Raw genomic sequence first — 15,188 nt, forward strand, 5'->3', positions numbered from 1 at the left:
ATAATATTCTTTCCTGGCCTTCCTTCAAAGATTTTGAGCCAATGCGACAAGGCTCGAGCTCCGCAGAAAAAACCGCAAAGCTGTCCTCCAGGTCTGTGACAGGGGCGTTCGATCGGTTGAACGTCCCTCTCGTCTTCCCTGTGAAGACCATCTCGCGCAACGTTAGTATTCCGGTGCAGCCGAAGAGTCGAACACCACTCGAGCGGAGGAAAAATCATCTCTGGGATTGAGAATCCCAGCAGTGTGTGTACGCCAGAGCTCAAAGCTAGATTCTATCAGTGAGGAAAAGCGTTCTGAGCCACAAGAGGAGAAGGAACGCGCCTCGAAAGTTTACCAACAACTACATCACGTCCCGAGCGATCGAATGGAGGGAAAAACTTCGTAAAAACACTGACTGATTCGTCGAGGGGCTGCTCTTGCCAGAGAGACCTCTTCCTCCGGAAGTTTGCCTCCCCTCAGGAGTTCCCGGCGATGCAGGCAGCTCGCCGTAGGTTCCCCTGCCGCGGTTTCTGATCCGCCCGATCTGAGCGATTGAAAGACTGTGCAGCCGCGCGTCCACGCGTCAAAAAATGACGGTAACGTGCCCACGATAATGAAGGGGAAGGGGGGCCCTATGTCGGTTCAGGGTGTCTCGAGCCCCCGTCTGCCCCTCCGAACGATTTTCTCTTTTTTATCTCGGTTGTTGCCCATGGAAAGAGGATTTTCGCCTCATTCTCTGTCGACAGACCCATGGTGGGCGGTGGGCGAGCTGGAAGAGCTGTGTTAGACCGAGAGATCTCCCGACAGGCCGACTCATTCGTAAGCCCCTTCACCCGAGAATCTCTCCATTCCGGCTGCTTTTCCGTACTCTCTGTTCCTCTTCGTGGCATTAGACGATCCATGGACATTTCTTCACACTTTTGTTCCTCGGACGATGTCATGTAGCGTGGGGATGAAGTGAGATGTCTGAGCGAGTTGTCAGCTGGGTTGTCCGGGAAAAACGCTTGACGTGCCGAGGACAGCTGCGGAAGGAAATGGCACGATTCTTCCGCCTTGTTAACCCACTTTCGCCCTGACCCACACGAGTTCTTTATCGGAAAAGTCATCTGAGTCGCCCCTGAATCGCGGTCCGCCTATCGATACACGCTGCCCGCTACGAAGTTGCGAGAGGAGCTCCGCGTATGACCGACCGTTCCGGTCCTCGTCCATCATGAGTCCAACTGCTCTGAAAAAAGCTCTCCTCAAGCCGTCATGGTGACACGCAAGCCTAAACATCTGTCATTCTTCCAGCGCCGAATCGTACAACTCTCACGAGGGTGAGCTCTACTGCGCCAATCATTTCAAACAATTGTTCCAACCCAAGGTCAACTTCGAGCCGGATTCCGGACCAAGTAAGTTCTCGATGAGCCTCGTAGGGCCTCGACTGCCGTGTCAGTGTGTTTGTCGAACGTGTCAGCGAGGGTCTGTCGCAGCGGAAAACAGATGACCGAAGGGAGTGGATCGGAAGTATAACTGGACTCTTGAATGTAATTCATCCCGTTCTCGATTGATAATAATAATAATTATTATCATCATCATTTTTTTCGCTGCTACCACAGCAGCGGCGGGATAGTGGGCCGGAGCTCGTGATAGCATCCTCTGTGACCTCGGCTTCCCGAGCGCCCTCGGGAGTCGGAAGGGCCGAGGCGTCCCCGACAACGGCGGCGTCGTTGTAGCAGCAAAATTCTCGGTTTTGATTATTGATGTACTCGCACCCGGGCTTGTGATAGATTCTATCCGCTTGGGATTCAAGAAAAAAATCGTCGAGTCGAAAATGCAAGGCCGTACATTTCTGACCCGTCGGAGAATCGCCTCACGACGGGCAGCTGTCGTATCGGTTCCCATGTGCGCCGCTGGAACGGAATGCTTCTGCGTGCTATATCTTATGCGAGATGCATACTCAAGTCCGCAAAGGGTGACGTACGGGCCAATGCGAAAGCTCGCCTTCGAGGAAGGAGGTCCACGGTCAAGGTTCTCGCTGGAAATAACCTCTTCAATGGCTTCCTCGATGCTCTATTGTACGAGAATCGCATGGTGCAAAATGGTCGTTTGACCAAAGCAATATCCATTTGACTGGCTCCAGGACTCTAGTCAGGTTGAACAGCTTTTGTGGAGCGAGTGGAGGAATTGAGTTTGGCATTTGATTCCTCGGCAATCGGCCACTTTAAGGCAATGACCTCCCGCTTCTGAGAGATCAGTTCGGTGAGTGCTTCGATTGTGTCTGCCTTATCTCAGCTCTCCTCCTATCTCTGGAAGGGATATTGTCTCCGAGTTTCGAAGATGAGCTCCTTCACGCGGTACTCTATTTTCTACCACTCGTCGTGTCTGAAAAATTGAGTCTGGCCTCACTCAGACGAACACGAAGAATGCGTCGAGATGAGAGAGGATCTTTTTCCAATTCTCGCACGCAAATGATTCTAATTACGGATCTGGTATTCATGAGCCTCGGAATCTGGCTGCGCAGACCCTCGCTTTGACCGAGCACTTGGCGAAATAAGTAAATTCCTTGAACTCGTGGCTGAGCATCCCAGTCTGAGAAATTCCCCAAGGGAGAACCCGATCCCCATCCAAAAACGCTGAATAATCATATAATCCTTTCTCCTCCTGAATATTGATTCTTGCTGTGATTTCCGTAACAAACTCAACTAACGGAGTGTTTCGCTTCCTGCGTCCTTCTGCGATTCTCCCTCATTTCGCCGCTGCGAAGGTCAGGACTTGCTTTCAGGGAACGATGATCTCGACCATGACGGTAGGTGCATCGGGGTTTCGTGGACTTTCCCAGAGTGATAGGTACCACTAAAATTCGGGACGATTCCCAATACCCCGAATGATTACAGGGAAACAACGTAAGCACGAGATGATCATCCGCGAAAACGAGCCCATGCAGCTTTCTCCAGATGTTGTAAGATGTGAGTGAATAATTGAGCGTTTTCGTCCAACCTAGCATATGAGTCTTCCCGAATATTGGTCTCGTTATGACCGTGTTACGAAAGACCGAATTAGGTAAGTCGATTTGGATACGCCGATGCTGCGAACGGAATCGACCGATAGGCCTCGAGGGCGGGACCGGGACTACAACTACAGGGTGCGGACGGGACAGCGGCAGGGGACTCGAAATTCTACTGTGCCGACGCCGGAAGAGTAATTAACGGGACATCGCTGACGAGACGGACTTCCCGTCGGGCCGGACGCTATGCGGGGTTATCGATCAAAGCATCATAGAAAGACGGCGATTCGAGGGGAAAAGTCCTGGGGGACTGAGTTATTCCGATCGGCTCGTCAACACATCCTGCTGGCACGAAGACGGCAGCCAAAGATACAAGGATCGATTTTTCTCAGCCGGCAAAAAACTCTGCTATCTGCATGGAGTTCATTGCTGCTCGGACGTTCGACGGCACTGCAGAATTATCCAATAGAAGAAGCATCGGAAGCATCGAGATCGCACGTAGCTATCCGAAATCCCGCTTCAACGGAATTCAGCTTCGCAAGAACTTGGTCGGCTCCCAAGCTAGCTCCGAAGACTTTGGGGAATTTTCTTCCGGGAGCGCCGTCCGCTTCTAGCGCTAATGAATGCCTCGACGGCTATGGGAATCAGCGGAATCGGAGGAAAATCTACCTCGGCTTCGCGTTTTTTCTGCCTGCAACTATACTGCACAGAATAGATACCTACTCGCTCAGCTGTGCTATTATCCGTGCGTCGGCTGCTGCAAATTTCGATGAAACGAGAAAAACGTCGATATCAGCGACACCGAACGATGAACGCTGCGGGGTAGACGGCAAATGAGGACTAACGCTGGCGCTTTTGATTTTCCGCAACGGTGAGTCGATGGCTCGAGCGCGGGTCCGAGTCTCGCGGACAGTCGGTCGGAGCAAACACACGCATGCTCTCACCCGCTTACGGGCGAGTATCGAGCAGTACCTCGCCATCCATTATAGTCGCATTAGACGCGACTGAGCGGAGCTTGCTGAAGCCGGAAGCCTTCCGTGGAACACTTGCTTGTTCTGGGATGAAATCGACCTTTCGATGAAATTTATCCCGTTTGTAACGGTCCGAAAATCCGCCGGTCACTAGTCGCGGAGGTTTCGCATCATCCCCGAGAAACAACTTTTTGGACAAAACTGCGTCCGTAAGAGAGGAGCCTTTTTATGAGGGCACGTTTGCCGGTGCTGGGCAAACTCTGCGAGTTTCTCCACGGTGGGAGCCTCGAATGGGATTGCCAAAAACACCGGACCGGAATGGAAACGTGAGATCAATCGAGAAACTCGGTCCGAGATAATCTTGGTATCAGCTGGAAGTTTTGCGGAGAAGCAAAAGGTGTTGACCGGGAAACATGTCCTGCGGCGATCTCTGCGGAAAATGGATCATATCGCTCCCTCACGGCAGCTTTTTCGGCAAGAGACGACTTAGTAGGATCCTGAGATTTTCTTCTACGACGGTGCAGAAGGATACAGCCCGCGATGTTTTCAAAACGGGAAGCTTTTCGCTCTGATTGCGAATTTCAGCCGTCAAGTCTCCGTCATCCGCCTGCCGGTACTCGAGATTGAAGTACCGCACGAAAAATGTATTCCTCTCAATCGACGGCGTTCTCTCGAGCCGAGGATCTGCTGTCCGGTCACGAAGCACAGTCATGAATCATGTTCCAGGCGCGAAGGAAATTCTCATTGACCATATCTTTGGTAGCGTGCGGAGAGTGAAATTTCGTGACAATGGTCGCTTCCCGTTCCGAAAACTCATATCGCCCGGGGAGAACCAAACTCTAAGAGAAAGAGTCCTTCTCGCCGAGTGGCCGGCAATCCTGACGATCAGTCATTCAACCTCTTAATGAATCTGAATCATCCGTCGGATTGAATGCGTCGAAATGGCTGGGGGAGCCTCATTAAGTTTTGCAGAGACGGTCTCCGTGTGAAGAGGGAGCATTGTTCGAAATGTCTCACAGAAAGGGACCGAATCCGTGTCGATGGATCCGGCCTGTCTTGCCGTTCTTCAGTTAGCTCGCAGTGAGATGGCGGTGGCGTTGAGAATTCTGTTTTTCTTCTCGTGGACGTACCGCATCAACGAACGATATTCACGAAATCTTGGCGTTGTCGTAGCTGGCGGAAGATGTTCTCTGACAGCACCGATTAACCGACCCGACATGCTGGCTATACGGCGACGTAGCTCGCTCCAAAAATAAGCGAGAAGCGAACCGCGTCTGTCTCCTCGCTCGGAACGAGGTATGTCCCGTTTCTTCTGTCCGAGTTCTCCGTCGCCAAGTGGCCGACGAACGTAATAAGAAGAAGACAAGGGGAGTACGCGAACGATATGAGACAGCCACGGGAATCGTCGGAATGTCGCGGATGCCATTTTTCCGGACGAAAGGCATCCAGCGAGCGAACGCAGAGCCGTTCCGAGAGAAAGATGTGAAACCTTCCGGAAAAGCTCCGCTAGGCGCCGTCAGAAATTCCGGAAATCTCGATTGGGAATTTTCCTCTCGACGTGTTTTTTCGCCCTCCTTGCTGGAGTCCGGCAAGGCCAGGTCCGACGCCAAGGCCAGTCTGGGTGAAAGTGTACGCGTCCGACTTCTTTTTTATTTCCCTCAACGAGTTCCAACACTCATTCCGATACTCGGAGTATGAGGATACGGTCAGTTCGACCTGGAGCATTTGAGACTGCCACGAGTCCTATACGTTAATGTGACGCTCATGTGGAGGACATGGGGCGCATACGTCGAGAATCTCCTCTACGATGGCCTGCCTCGCTGAGCCAAGAATTGACGGATCGCCTCGATAGGGATTTCCCCGCTCTCTGACACAGGTTGGGAAACACCGTCCGAAAAAAAGTTACCTGGCGATACATATCGCATGTCGGTTGCTTTTCCCGCTCCGCTTGCCCTTTCACTCAAATAGTCCGATCGGATGGGGGAGCTATCGAGCCGTGATTTGCGGGCCAGAATGAAAAAATTACACTCCGGGAAACGACTGCTTGATAGATTTAATACAGAGCCGAAGATCATTCTCCGCTCTGCTTCTCCTGGCCCATAGATCAGCCCGTCTTCGGACTTCGGCTTGTTGACTCCGTTTCGCTACTGATCGGGTATTTGATGTCAAAAAAATCGTTCCAAAGGCCAACTCCTATCACCGACGGCCTGTCTGCTGGCCCGTTTTGATAACCCTACCAGAAATCACAACACTTGCCGGAAGAGTCAAGATGCCGACGACAGCTGACTTCAGGTTCCGCCCTTGAGGCTTGAAACATAGAATTCTCCTTCCGCTCAATTCATAGCCCTGCTCCACGTCTCGACGGTGTTTCGGGATCCACAAGGCCACACCGGCCATGGAAACGATGGGTGTCTGTGCCTTTCCCGCTAGGCTATGACAACTGATGCGGTAACACGAAGGAGTGACGGACTCGACGACAGGTCAAGTAGAAGACTCGGGTTCCGTCGATCCAGGGGCATCGGTCGCAATGTCAACGCTCGGAATCACGATCTGGAATTCCAGTAGCTTTGGGAAACGAAAATCCCGAGGGCGGACAAGCGGAAAGGGTGTCCGAATTTCCAATCCCAACAAAACGGAGCATCAGCGATTGGGTCTGTCAGTCCGTGGGGCGACGCCCGGACGACCTTTGGAGAGCAGTAGTCCTATAGGGCCTGAATTCCTTATTATGAAGATTTTCTCTCTGACGAATGACAGTAATGCTTTATGAAACATCCAGGGATGGTCGTCCTTTGGGTCGCAGACCCTTTCGTGGGTTTCGAATGTTCCGCTGTCGAATCCCCTCGAATATCAGAGTCGATTCACTCGCGCGCCCTCTCAACGCGAGCGGTAATTCAGTTTCCACATTCCAAAACGGGTCTACCGTCGGTCGGTCGGTCGGACGCCCGGGACCTATGCGAAAGGTCGTTGACTACTTTGTCGGGCACTGATGCTGTTCTGTTTGGAAAGACCCAGCGTTCGTTTGCCTCCGAAATAGGTTCAATCAAGCGATATTATTACAGACCGGTTGAAGATCCGTGCATGGAATCCGATATGACGAATAATGTGGCCCTCAGTGTCCGCGAGGTTTTCTCGATGCTCACGGTGGATTATCATGGATCTCGAGGGACTCTCCGGCAAGATTCTGACGAGGCGGTTCAGTTAGGTATCAGCTAACTGAAGGGTAATCCGCATCCTCCTTTGCGTACTCCAGCGCTCGGAACGTATGTGGCGCGTTCCCCCATGATTCGATCGCTACAGATCGGACAAAACAGAAAATGTGTAGAATGTAGCGAATGAGTAGGCCATCGGATAGTTTTTTCAATCGGTCGAATCTGGCGATCAGAAGATGTCATCGGTCAGCGTCCCCCGCTTGGATCGGGGATCTTTTCGCATTTTTTTTCCGCTCCGCGGCTGTGACTTGGCGGGAAACGGATCTGTTACTTCATTCGAGGGAACCAACTCGCTGGAAATTCCCCGACCACCAGAGGGGGATAATAAGACTCATTGAGAGTAGCAGTAGTCCTTCTCTCAGAGCGCATTCGTTCTGCAGCCTCTAAACGACGATGGAATCGAAGCGACGAACGTTGCGGCCCAGGACCAGGTGGTCCCCAAGCAACGTCGCCGCTACTGGTCCCTTTCCGATAACTCTTTCTGAGAGCTTTCTGATTCAACGTTGGCTCCAACACCGCGTGCTGCTGTTGCTCCAGCGGATGCCGTTGCCAGTCGTTCGAGCGCTTCGCGCCTCCTCACACGTTGCCATCAGCTACTCGTTAGCTGCGGTGCGCGCTTTCGTCAGTGAGGAAGATAGCTTCGAATAGACGGTCGGCCGCTTGCTCGGTTCATCGGTCACTCGAGCAGTCAGTCAGTCAGTCAGTCAGTTGAACAGCCGGACGGACGGATAGACTTACTTTAGGCCAACGGATAGACAGATAATCGGCCCACAAGTCGATCAGTCAAGCGACCAGCTGATCTAAAGTGCAGCCGGATAGACTTCCGCTGCCGGTGTGCTCTGAGCGACATGAGTGAATTTTTTTGTGACTCTCTACCGCATATGGATACCGAGGAAAGTTTCATGCCCACCCAGAACGATCAGCTGACTGATGACTGCCCGCAAAACCCCACAGAAGCCTCGATGATGGAGCACGACGAGATAGCCGTTCCAAAACTGCTGTCCGAAATTATTAAACCTCCGCCGACTCCCCCGCCGGAGCCGGAGATGAACGCGGCCCTCCTCGCGAGCTTCACCGGTGTTCCGAACCAGTTAGCGTTCATCGAAGAGATCAAGAGCAAGAATCTGCCTGTTGCGGCCCGGGGAGAGAATCCCAGAGTGTCGAACTCTCTTCCAGAGGCTCCTCTGACAGAGAACGCCAACTATCCGCCGCCGCCACCACCGCCTGTCGTTGTAGAACTCAAAACAAAAGCTCATCCGACGGCAGCCACCGAGCAGCCGCCTCAAGAGCAACAGCAGACGAAACGCTCCGAAACTCTTCGGATTCGGACGCCTCTTGTTGCTGCCGCGGCAGCTGCCGCGGCTGCCGTTTCGGCCAGTGGTGTTCCTCCGGTCGGGCAACGACAGCAGCCGAGCTCGAACGGCCCAAGCAACGGCGAAATGGCGGTCCTCGGCGAAGTAAACGATCAGCAGTCGAAGGCGTGTGCTACCACTGATTTGGAGAGCCCTACGAAAAGTGACAAAGACTCGGATCCTCAAGATGGAAGTAAGTTGGTGATGTAAATTTCATAGAGGCCGGGCGCGCTCCTTGACGTGTTGAACGAGCAACCGTCCATCGATCCAAAAATTTCTCACATATCCCTAATCGTGGAAAGTTTCTATAAGCGTCCCTTCGTTCTTAAACGATGTTCAGGAGATGGTGGAAGCATACGCAGTAGCGTAACGTGCCTCGAAGATGCCCGGGGCGGGTTCCTGAAATCCCGTGCCGGGACCTCGATATGATGCCCCCCCCCCTTATATTTTTGTTCGAAAATTCCCCAAATCTGTTGTTCCACGATCTGGGTACCGATGGATGTCAATATATTAGGCTTCATTCATTATTCATTACGACCGAATCTCGAGGAAAATTCGGCTTTCTGGGACTCCCATCGAGGATTGTGATGCTCCCGGAGCAATGATACCCTGACTGACCGGCCCCCTTATAACGCAACTGAGCATACGCTGATTGATCTCGGGGTCCCCTCTGTCGGAGCCTAGTCACGCACGTTTCGGTGGATTTAGATGATCCCGGTGATTTAATCGTTTTACTCTTGAACATCGTTCTTGAAAACCATTCGAGTGAGCGGACGGGGCTTTCCGGAGATAAAATCGACGGTTTCGAGTCCAGATCTTTGAGGACGTTAGTGGGTCACACGCCGGGAGCGGTGCGGACACCAAACCCGAGGCTCACGCGTTTTTCCCCAAATTACGACTGTTGGAGTACTTCCTTCCCCATCCCCGGGTCCTTCGCCCTCGAGGGATTCAGCGGTCCATCTCCGACCGAGCGCTAGTCTCAGAAAGGCAAGTTGCACTGCAGTTCTCGTTTTGGAAAGTCCTCCGTATCACGCTGTCACCGTCAGTTTGAGGGTCCGCCTCAGTGAAGTGCCTGAAAGCCTCCACGGCTGTGATACCTCAGAAGTAGCGACGTCAGGCTCGAGCGAAATTGCTCCCCGCGAGCGAGTGTCTCCTAATTGATTGAGGGTCGTGAATCATTTCCGAGAGACATAAATCCGAGATCACTCCAACGCGATGCGCGCGAGGTGAATATCACTCTGGAAGTACCCGAAGAGGCTGAAGAAAATCACATGCGCGAGATTCACGAAGATTAATCGTCGCTCCATGGCCGAACGAGGGTCCATTAGCCCCACTCTCTTTTATTCTCAGATTCAAGAAACAAGACCGAAATGTCAACCTGTGGGAAAGCTATCTCAGCGCGTCACGCTGCTCGAATCAGGCGGTCTGGCAGTCTACCAAGGACCGAGCCGCGTTCACAGAAAAAAAAGTTCAGCTTTGGGTTCCAGCAGAGGTCGGTGGGCCTCCGGTCTTTTCTCTCCGCCTGTTTCGTAATCGATAAACAGAAAACGTCATTGATATGGCATTTGTGGTGCCCAGTTTGTACAAACACTCAAGTTCCGTGGCGAGGCATCGCCGCCGAGTTTTGTCCATCTTGGTGGTTCGAATGTTCGCTCGCTCGGGGTCCGCTCACGACGCTCGAAGCCAAAAATCCCAAGCACACTTTGGTCGACATACCGAACGGTGATGTCAGCGCTTAGGTTTTATCGGATTACCTCGTTCTGGTCGAATGCATCGTCAAGTTGGCGGGGAATACCTGACCGAATCCTCAAACCATTCCGATGGCATCAATTTCTCATCGGATTATACTCGAAGCTCCAAGACAATCTTTTGGTCCAACAACTGAGTTTCCCAAACGAATAATTATCATGAGATGCTTGCGAAGCTTGGAGAATTGCGATATCTGGAACCATTTCTCGTCTACCTCGTGTGACTCGTTGACCGAGGCGTCTGGAATAGACATTGGTAGGGCTTGATTTCTTCCGTTGTTCGTCGGAGTTTCGGTCGCCGTGGGTGAAACTTGATAAGACGCCAGTCAAGTCTAATGTATAAGAATAAAACTAATATAAGACAACAACGGTAAGAACACGAACGAGGCGGAAGACGTTTTTCGCGAGATGCGCCATTTCAAAAATACGATCATTATTCCTTCCAAAAGCGCTGGAACTAAGACGACGTGGCCGGTGAGAGCAGCGGGATTTCACCGAATCGCAGTGAGAGATCCCATCTGGGCTTTCGCCGAATGCTTCGTCGACGTGTCGGTAATTGCTCAAATGAATTTGACTCGGAAGATTTTAATGAATTTAGGATCGGTGACTGGATCTGCCCACTCATACGTATTAAAAGGACGGACCCTCTCCTTCCGTAAAGACTGGGCATCCGTTAGCGCTAATTGCTATCGGGCACAAAGAATTCCGAATGCCACGCCGTCTGCGAGTTTGAGGAAACTCTTTGATTTCGACTCGGAGCCAACGTATCGGTTTTAAAAAGTATTTCATTAATTCCGCAGTAGCGTCTCGCTCGTAGGTGTAGGGGTCTCACGCGGTCGGGACCATTGCTCGTTTTTTTTGACCGTTTGTGGCTTCGGATCCACCCTAATGAACCCAAATGAGGGATTCCCACAACAACAACGCCGGGTTTCGGCGGCTGCTTCGGAGCGGCGGGCCTCGTTCCAGCCGACAGTATCAAACATGCTGCGACGTCCTCTTTTCCCTTTTCTTCTGGTGCTATCGTTGCATTTTGACGGTCCAGTCGCTCTATGAGCAGAAGGGAAGACGTCCATTTCCCATGAGAATGGGACTCCCGTCGCCGCAGTAAGCCACTATCGCTCGACTGCCGTAGTCCGGGTGTAGAGGAACCACTCAGCTCCATGGCGAGGAAATTCTCCCAGCTATCCACGCGGTTGGATTGGCTATTCACAAATCTGTTTTCTTAGGGGATTTGGGATCTTCTGAATTACTCGGGACCGAATAAAGCAGCTCCTGGAGAAGGAGGAATACTCTCGAAGAGAACCGCTCCCGGAAACTAACAGGGCAGAGATTCCCCGTCCGAGATCTCCTGCGAGAGCGCAAGCTGAGACGGTCGTGGAAATTCCTCTGGGCGAATAGCCCAATAGTGGTTGAGCGAGATATGAGTGCCGACAGTTACCTCGTCCCGAGGACTCTAAAACATCCGAGGAAATCGTTTCGCTCTTCCACCGGTGCGCCGTCCTGCTGGAAGTTCACTCGAACGTCGCGTCGCCGCAAACGACTGGGATAATTTGTTCCGTGGACATTCGGATCCTCTGCTTTTATTGCTTGGCATAGCTTCAATCTCCGCTGCGCGTTTAAATGTTTGGTGATTACTCGCGAGATTCTCGCCGCACCAAATCGCGGGAGTCGCTCCCTTATCAAAAGTGAAAATTCCGCTGCGGTCTAGTCTTCCCGCGCTTCGAGCTATGAGAGTTTTTGCCGCGGCCGACCGGCCTGGCGACCGTTTATCCTGGGTCGTAGCTATGTGGCTGCGCAGAGAGGAAGGGAAATTCTAAAAACGGGAAAAGGTCGCCGCTGTTTAATCATGCCCGGTCATAGGAAACCGTCCGCCGCGGAAACGCGATCTCCGTAGCCGGCTGTTCCGAGCGGATCCGGCCATTGTATTTCTCGAGCGATACTATCGATTTCTATTATTTCTGTGATCGCCCCCGAGGAGAAATGCAGTTCCCATGCTTGCGATGTAGGATAGGACGAGGACTCCGAACACGCGATCTTCCGGAGCACCGGGAGGTTCGGGGGAAAAAGCGTCACCCTATTCCTATGCAGCGTAGAATCGGCCGGAAGAGATATTTCTCAAACTTTGTGTCTATGAGTGCACTCGACGATCTCTTTCGATAGAATAGAGCGACCTATACCTGTTCTGAGCCGGCTCGAAAGTCGAAAAATGAGACTCCGAGGTACGTCTCGGCGTTCGCAGCTCATTTTTCTCCTCCCTTCCGCCCTTTGGAAGTTTAGGAGAGACTCTTGTGTCCGGGTTCCAACGTGAAATTCGGAGGCTCATGTCTCCTTCGACGACCGGCAGCGGAATCGCCCAACGCTTCTCGGGCTCCGGGGATGATCGGAATTGCCTCCGCAAGTCGCTATGAGTCGATCCTCTCGGTGAAGTACGCTTGCCCTCATTCGCATTGCGCCAGACTACGCCTATCATGGATGGGCAGACAGATGAGCTGAAGAATAGGAAAAGAAAATGGATTCGAACGAGCGAATCATCGCTTCCACATAGCTGCTGTTGGTGTCGGACAGCGGTACTTGAAAATAGCCATTTGAAATTCCGATTGTCATCGCTGACAAACAGATGCGAGCCACCGCGGGTCGGCAAGCTCGTTGCGCTCGCGAATGAGAGTATTTCACCACCAAAGGATCTCTTCGCTCGACCTTCACTCCTGCGCAGCGTCTAGCGTGTCAGAGCTGCTCGACAGTTTCGAGAGAATGTTGAGCTCTGGAATGGGAGACTGGACGTGCTCGAAGCTTTCTGACTATGAGTCACGGATTCCAACGACAGAATCTGCTTCGGTGGCGCCACTACTTACAACTCGGAATTCAATAAACGCTCAGTCAGGAAAAATTCAAGAGCTGGGAGCTGTCGCTGTGCAAGTGGGATTCAGGTTATGACTCGGTGCTCGGACGGAAGGTCACGGGTGAGCTACAACGGTGAAATTAAGCGAGGGGAACCGAGGAATTCCGTCAGGGCTGGAATGCCCAAGAGGCTGTCTCAGAACGCATGTGTGATTTGGAATTCCAAGGCAGTTGACATTTCTCCACGAGAAGGATCTCGATCATTCGATTTCGATACCCGGCACAGGGCATCGAAACATTTCAAGAGACTGAATTCTTCACGAAAGCTCTATGAGCCTGACTGGCTGCCGAGTTCCCTGGCTGTATACGTTTGAGGTACCTCGGAGGAACGTCACGACACGCGTTCACCCCGCCGCGCCGTCTCGAAAGCGAGCAACACACGAATGGACAGATTGTCCGAACGAATTGCGAAGCGGCCGCCCGCCCGCCCGGCCGGTCTGCCAGACCGTCCACCGGCCAGCGGACAGGGTGTCGAGTGTAATTTACAAATCTTTCCCAAAAGTTCGTTTTGCCGCGGAACGATCGAGTGTTGTTTTTACGTGAAAATAAATATGGGTATATATGAGGGCGTGAGAGCGAATCGTTTACGACGAACGCCGCTGCAACGCGTCAGGAAGAAGCTCCCTGCCCAAGAACGGGAATTCGTCGGCTGCTGAAGCCACGCGGGCGTTCTTCGAAACAACTGCGACCCATGAAATCGCTGGAGGAATTCTAGCTCCGGTGATTTTTTCCTCGGCCACTGGCTGAAGTTACTGCGGCAGTAGTGATGCTGAGAGTTCGGGAATGAAACAGGCGAGAAGTTCAAAGCAGGAACTTCTGCTGGTGCTGCTGCTCGCAATCGAGAAGATGGAGGCGAAATTTCTGCGGCTGCTTCTCGCTAACACCAATAACAAGCGAATCTTCCTGATTTGCTCGCGAGCGTCTGGGAATGTCGGCTCTGGATGCAGTAGCCGATGCTGATGGTATCTTCACTCATGCTGCTGCCTCTACCGTTACGTTACCAACCGACGCCACCGCCACTACCGCCACAGAGGCGGCTTAGGTGGCCCGACCGTAAACTTCTAATTTCCTTCAGCCGCTTCTTCTTCGTTGTCTCGCGCGAACCGCACGAACTCTGCAAGTTTCGCTCTCGTTGTTCGAAGGAACAGCCGAGAAACTAATGGTCAATTCACAGCCGGAATCGGTGAGAATTATTGGAGCGGTGGAGCAGAAAGATGAGAAACAAACTTCTAGATCAGTTCTACTGTTCCGTCTACCGCCGACTTGAAACGGAGCCCGAGGTTCTCCACTGTGCCGAAACGATTGATACGAAAGTTCGCGGGGGAAGAAAATAGATAGATGGGCGGCTATCGGGGTTCCTTGCGTGACGGTATTTGCTACCTCCGGGTACAGGACTTTGGTTGCCTTATCGAGCGTGATTCGACGATGACTCGGAAGCTTCCCGAATTCCCACGATTTCAACTTTCAAACCATGTGTTCCGATGTCAACAGAACAGATTCCAAAGGCGCTGCCGTTGGCCCTGTCCGGAGTCACGTCAACGTTTCGGACATTTGGGGAGAACAGTCTATTTGGGAGCAAACAGAAGCGTCGAGTGATAACAAGACTCCGCAACGCCCACTGAGTGTCGACAAAAGAAGCATCGAGGCACGAATGCCCACAAGATTCGACCTCGCTCGCGAACGCCGGAAACAGTCAAGAGAATTACTTGTTTCGAGTTGTTCGCTCCGCTTCCGACATTCTCAAAGCGCTTCATTTTGAGCCCATTGACGCTGTTTTCGTTCCCTCTCTCCCCTCCCTCTGGATACCCAGCTAAGCCGGAGATACTGACACCCACACGTAGAAGTTTCGAGCGGTGTCACTAACTGGAAGAGAGCAGCAACGATTGTCCTTAATCCGGCTAATCTCTATAATTTGGTGAATTCCTCGAAAACCTACCGAGAACAATCGAAATCGAATCCTCGCTGAACGGCTGGCGAGAATTAGGAATGGTGGTCTGCGGAGGGTCGACCGAGTTTCTGCTCGGACTGACGTCCCAATCTCCCGA

The 15,188-nt window shown here is 52.4% G+C and overlaps 1 protein-coding gene across 1 annotated transcript in view; it reads left to right on the plus strand.

Moving 5' to 3' along the window:
• Positions 1 to 15,188, plus strand: part of LOC100897966 (uncharacterized) — a 38,766-nt gene that overhangs the window by 13,279 nt on the left and 10,299 nt on the right. The window contains 2 exon segments of the mRNA XM_029110636.1: positions 1,270 to 1,374; positions 2,809 to 2,927. Of these exon segments, the coding sequence (XP_028966469.1) occupies positions 1,270 to 1,374; positions 2,809 to 2,927 (224 nt within the window).

Source organism: Galendromus occidentalis, unplaced genomic scaffold, assembly GCF_000255335.2.
Source record: "Galendromus occidentalis unplaced genomic scaffold, Mocc_1.1 scf7180000076944, whole genome shotgun sequence".
In the NCBI taxonomy this organism is placed as follows: Eukaryota; Metazoa; Arthropoda; class Arachnida; order Mesostigmata; family Phytoseiidae; genus Galendromus; species Galendromus occidentalis.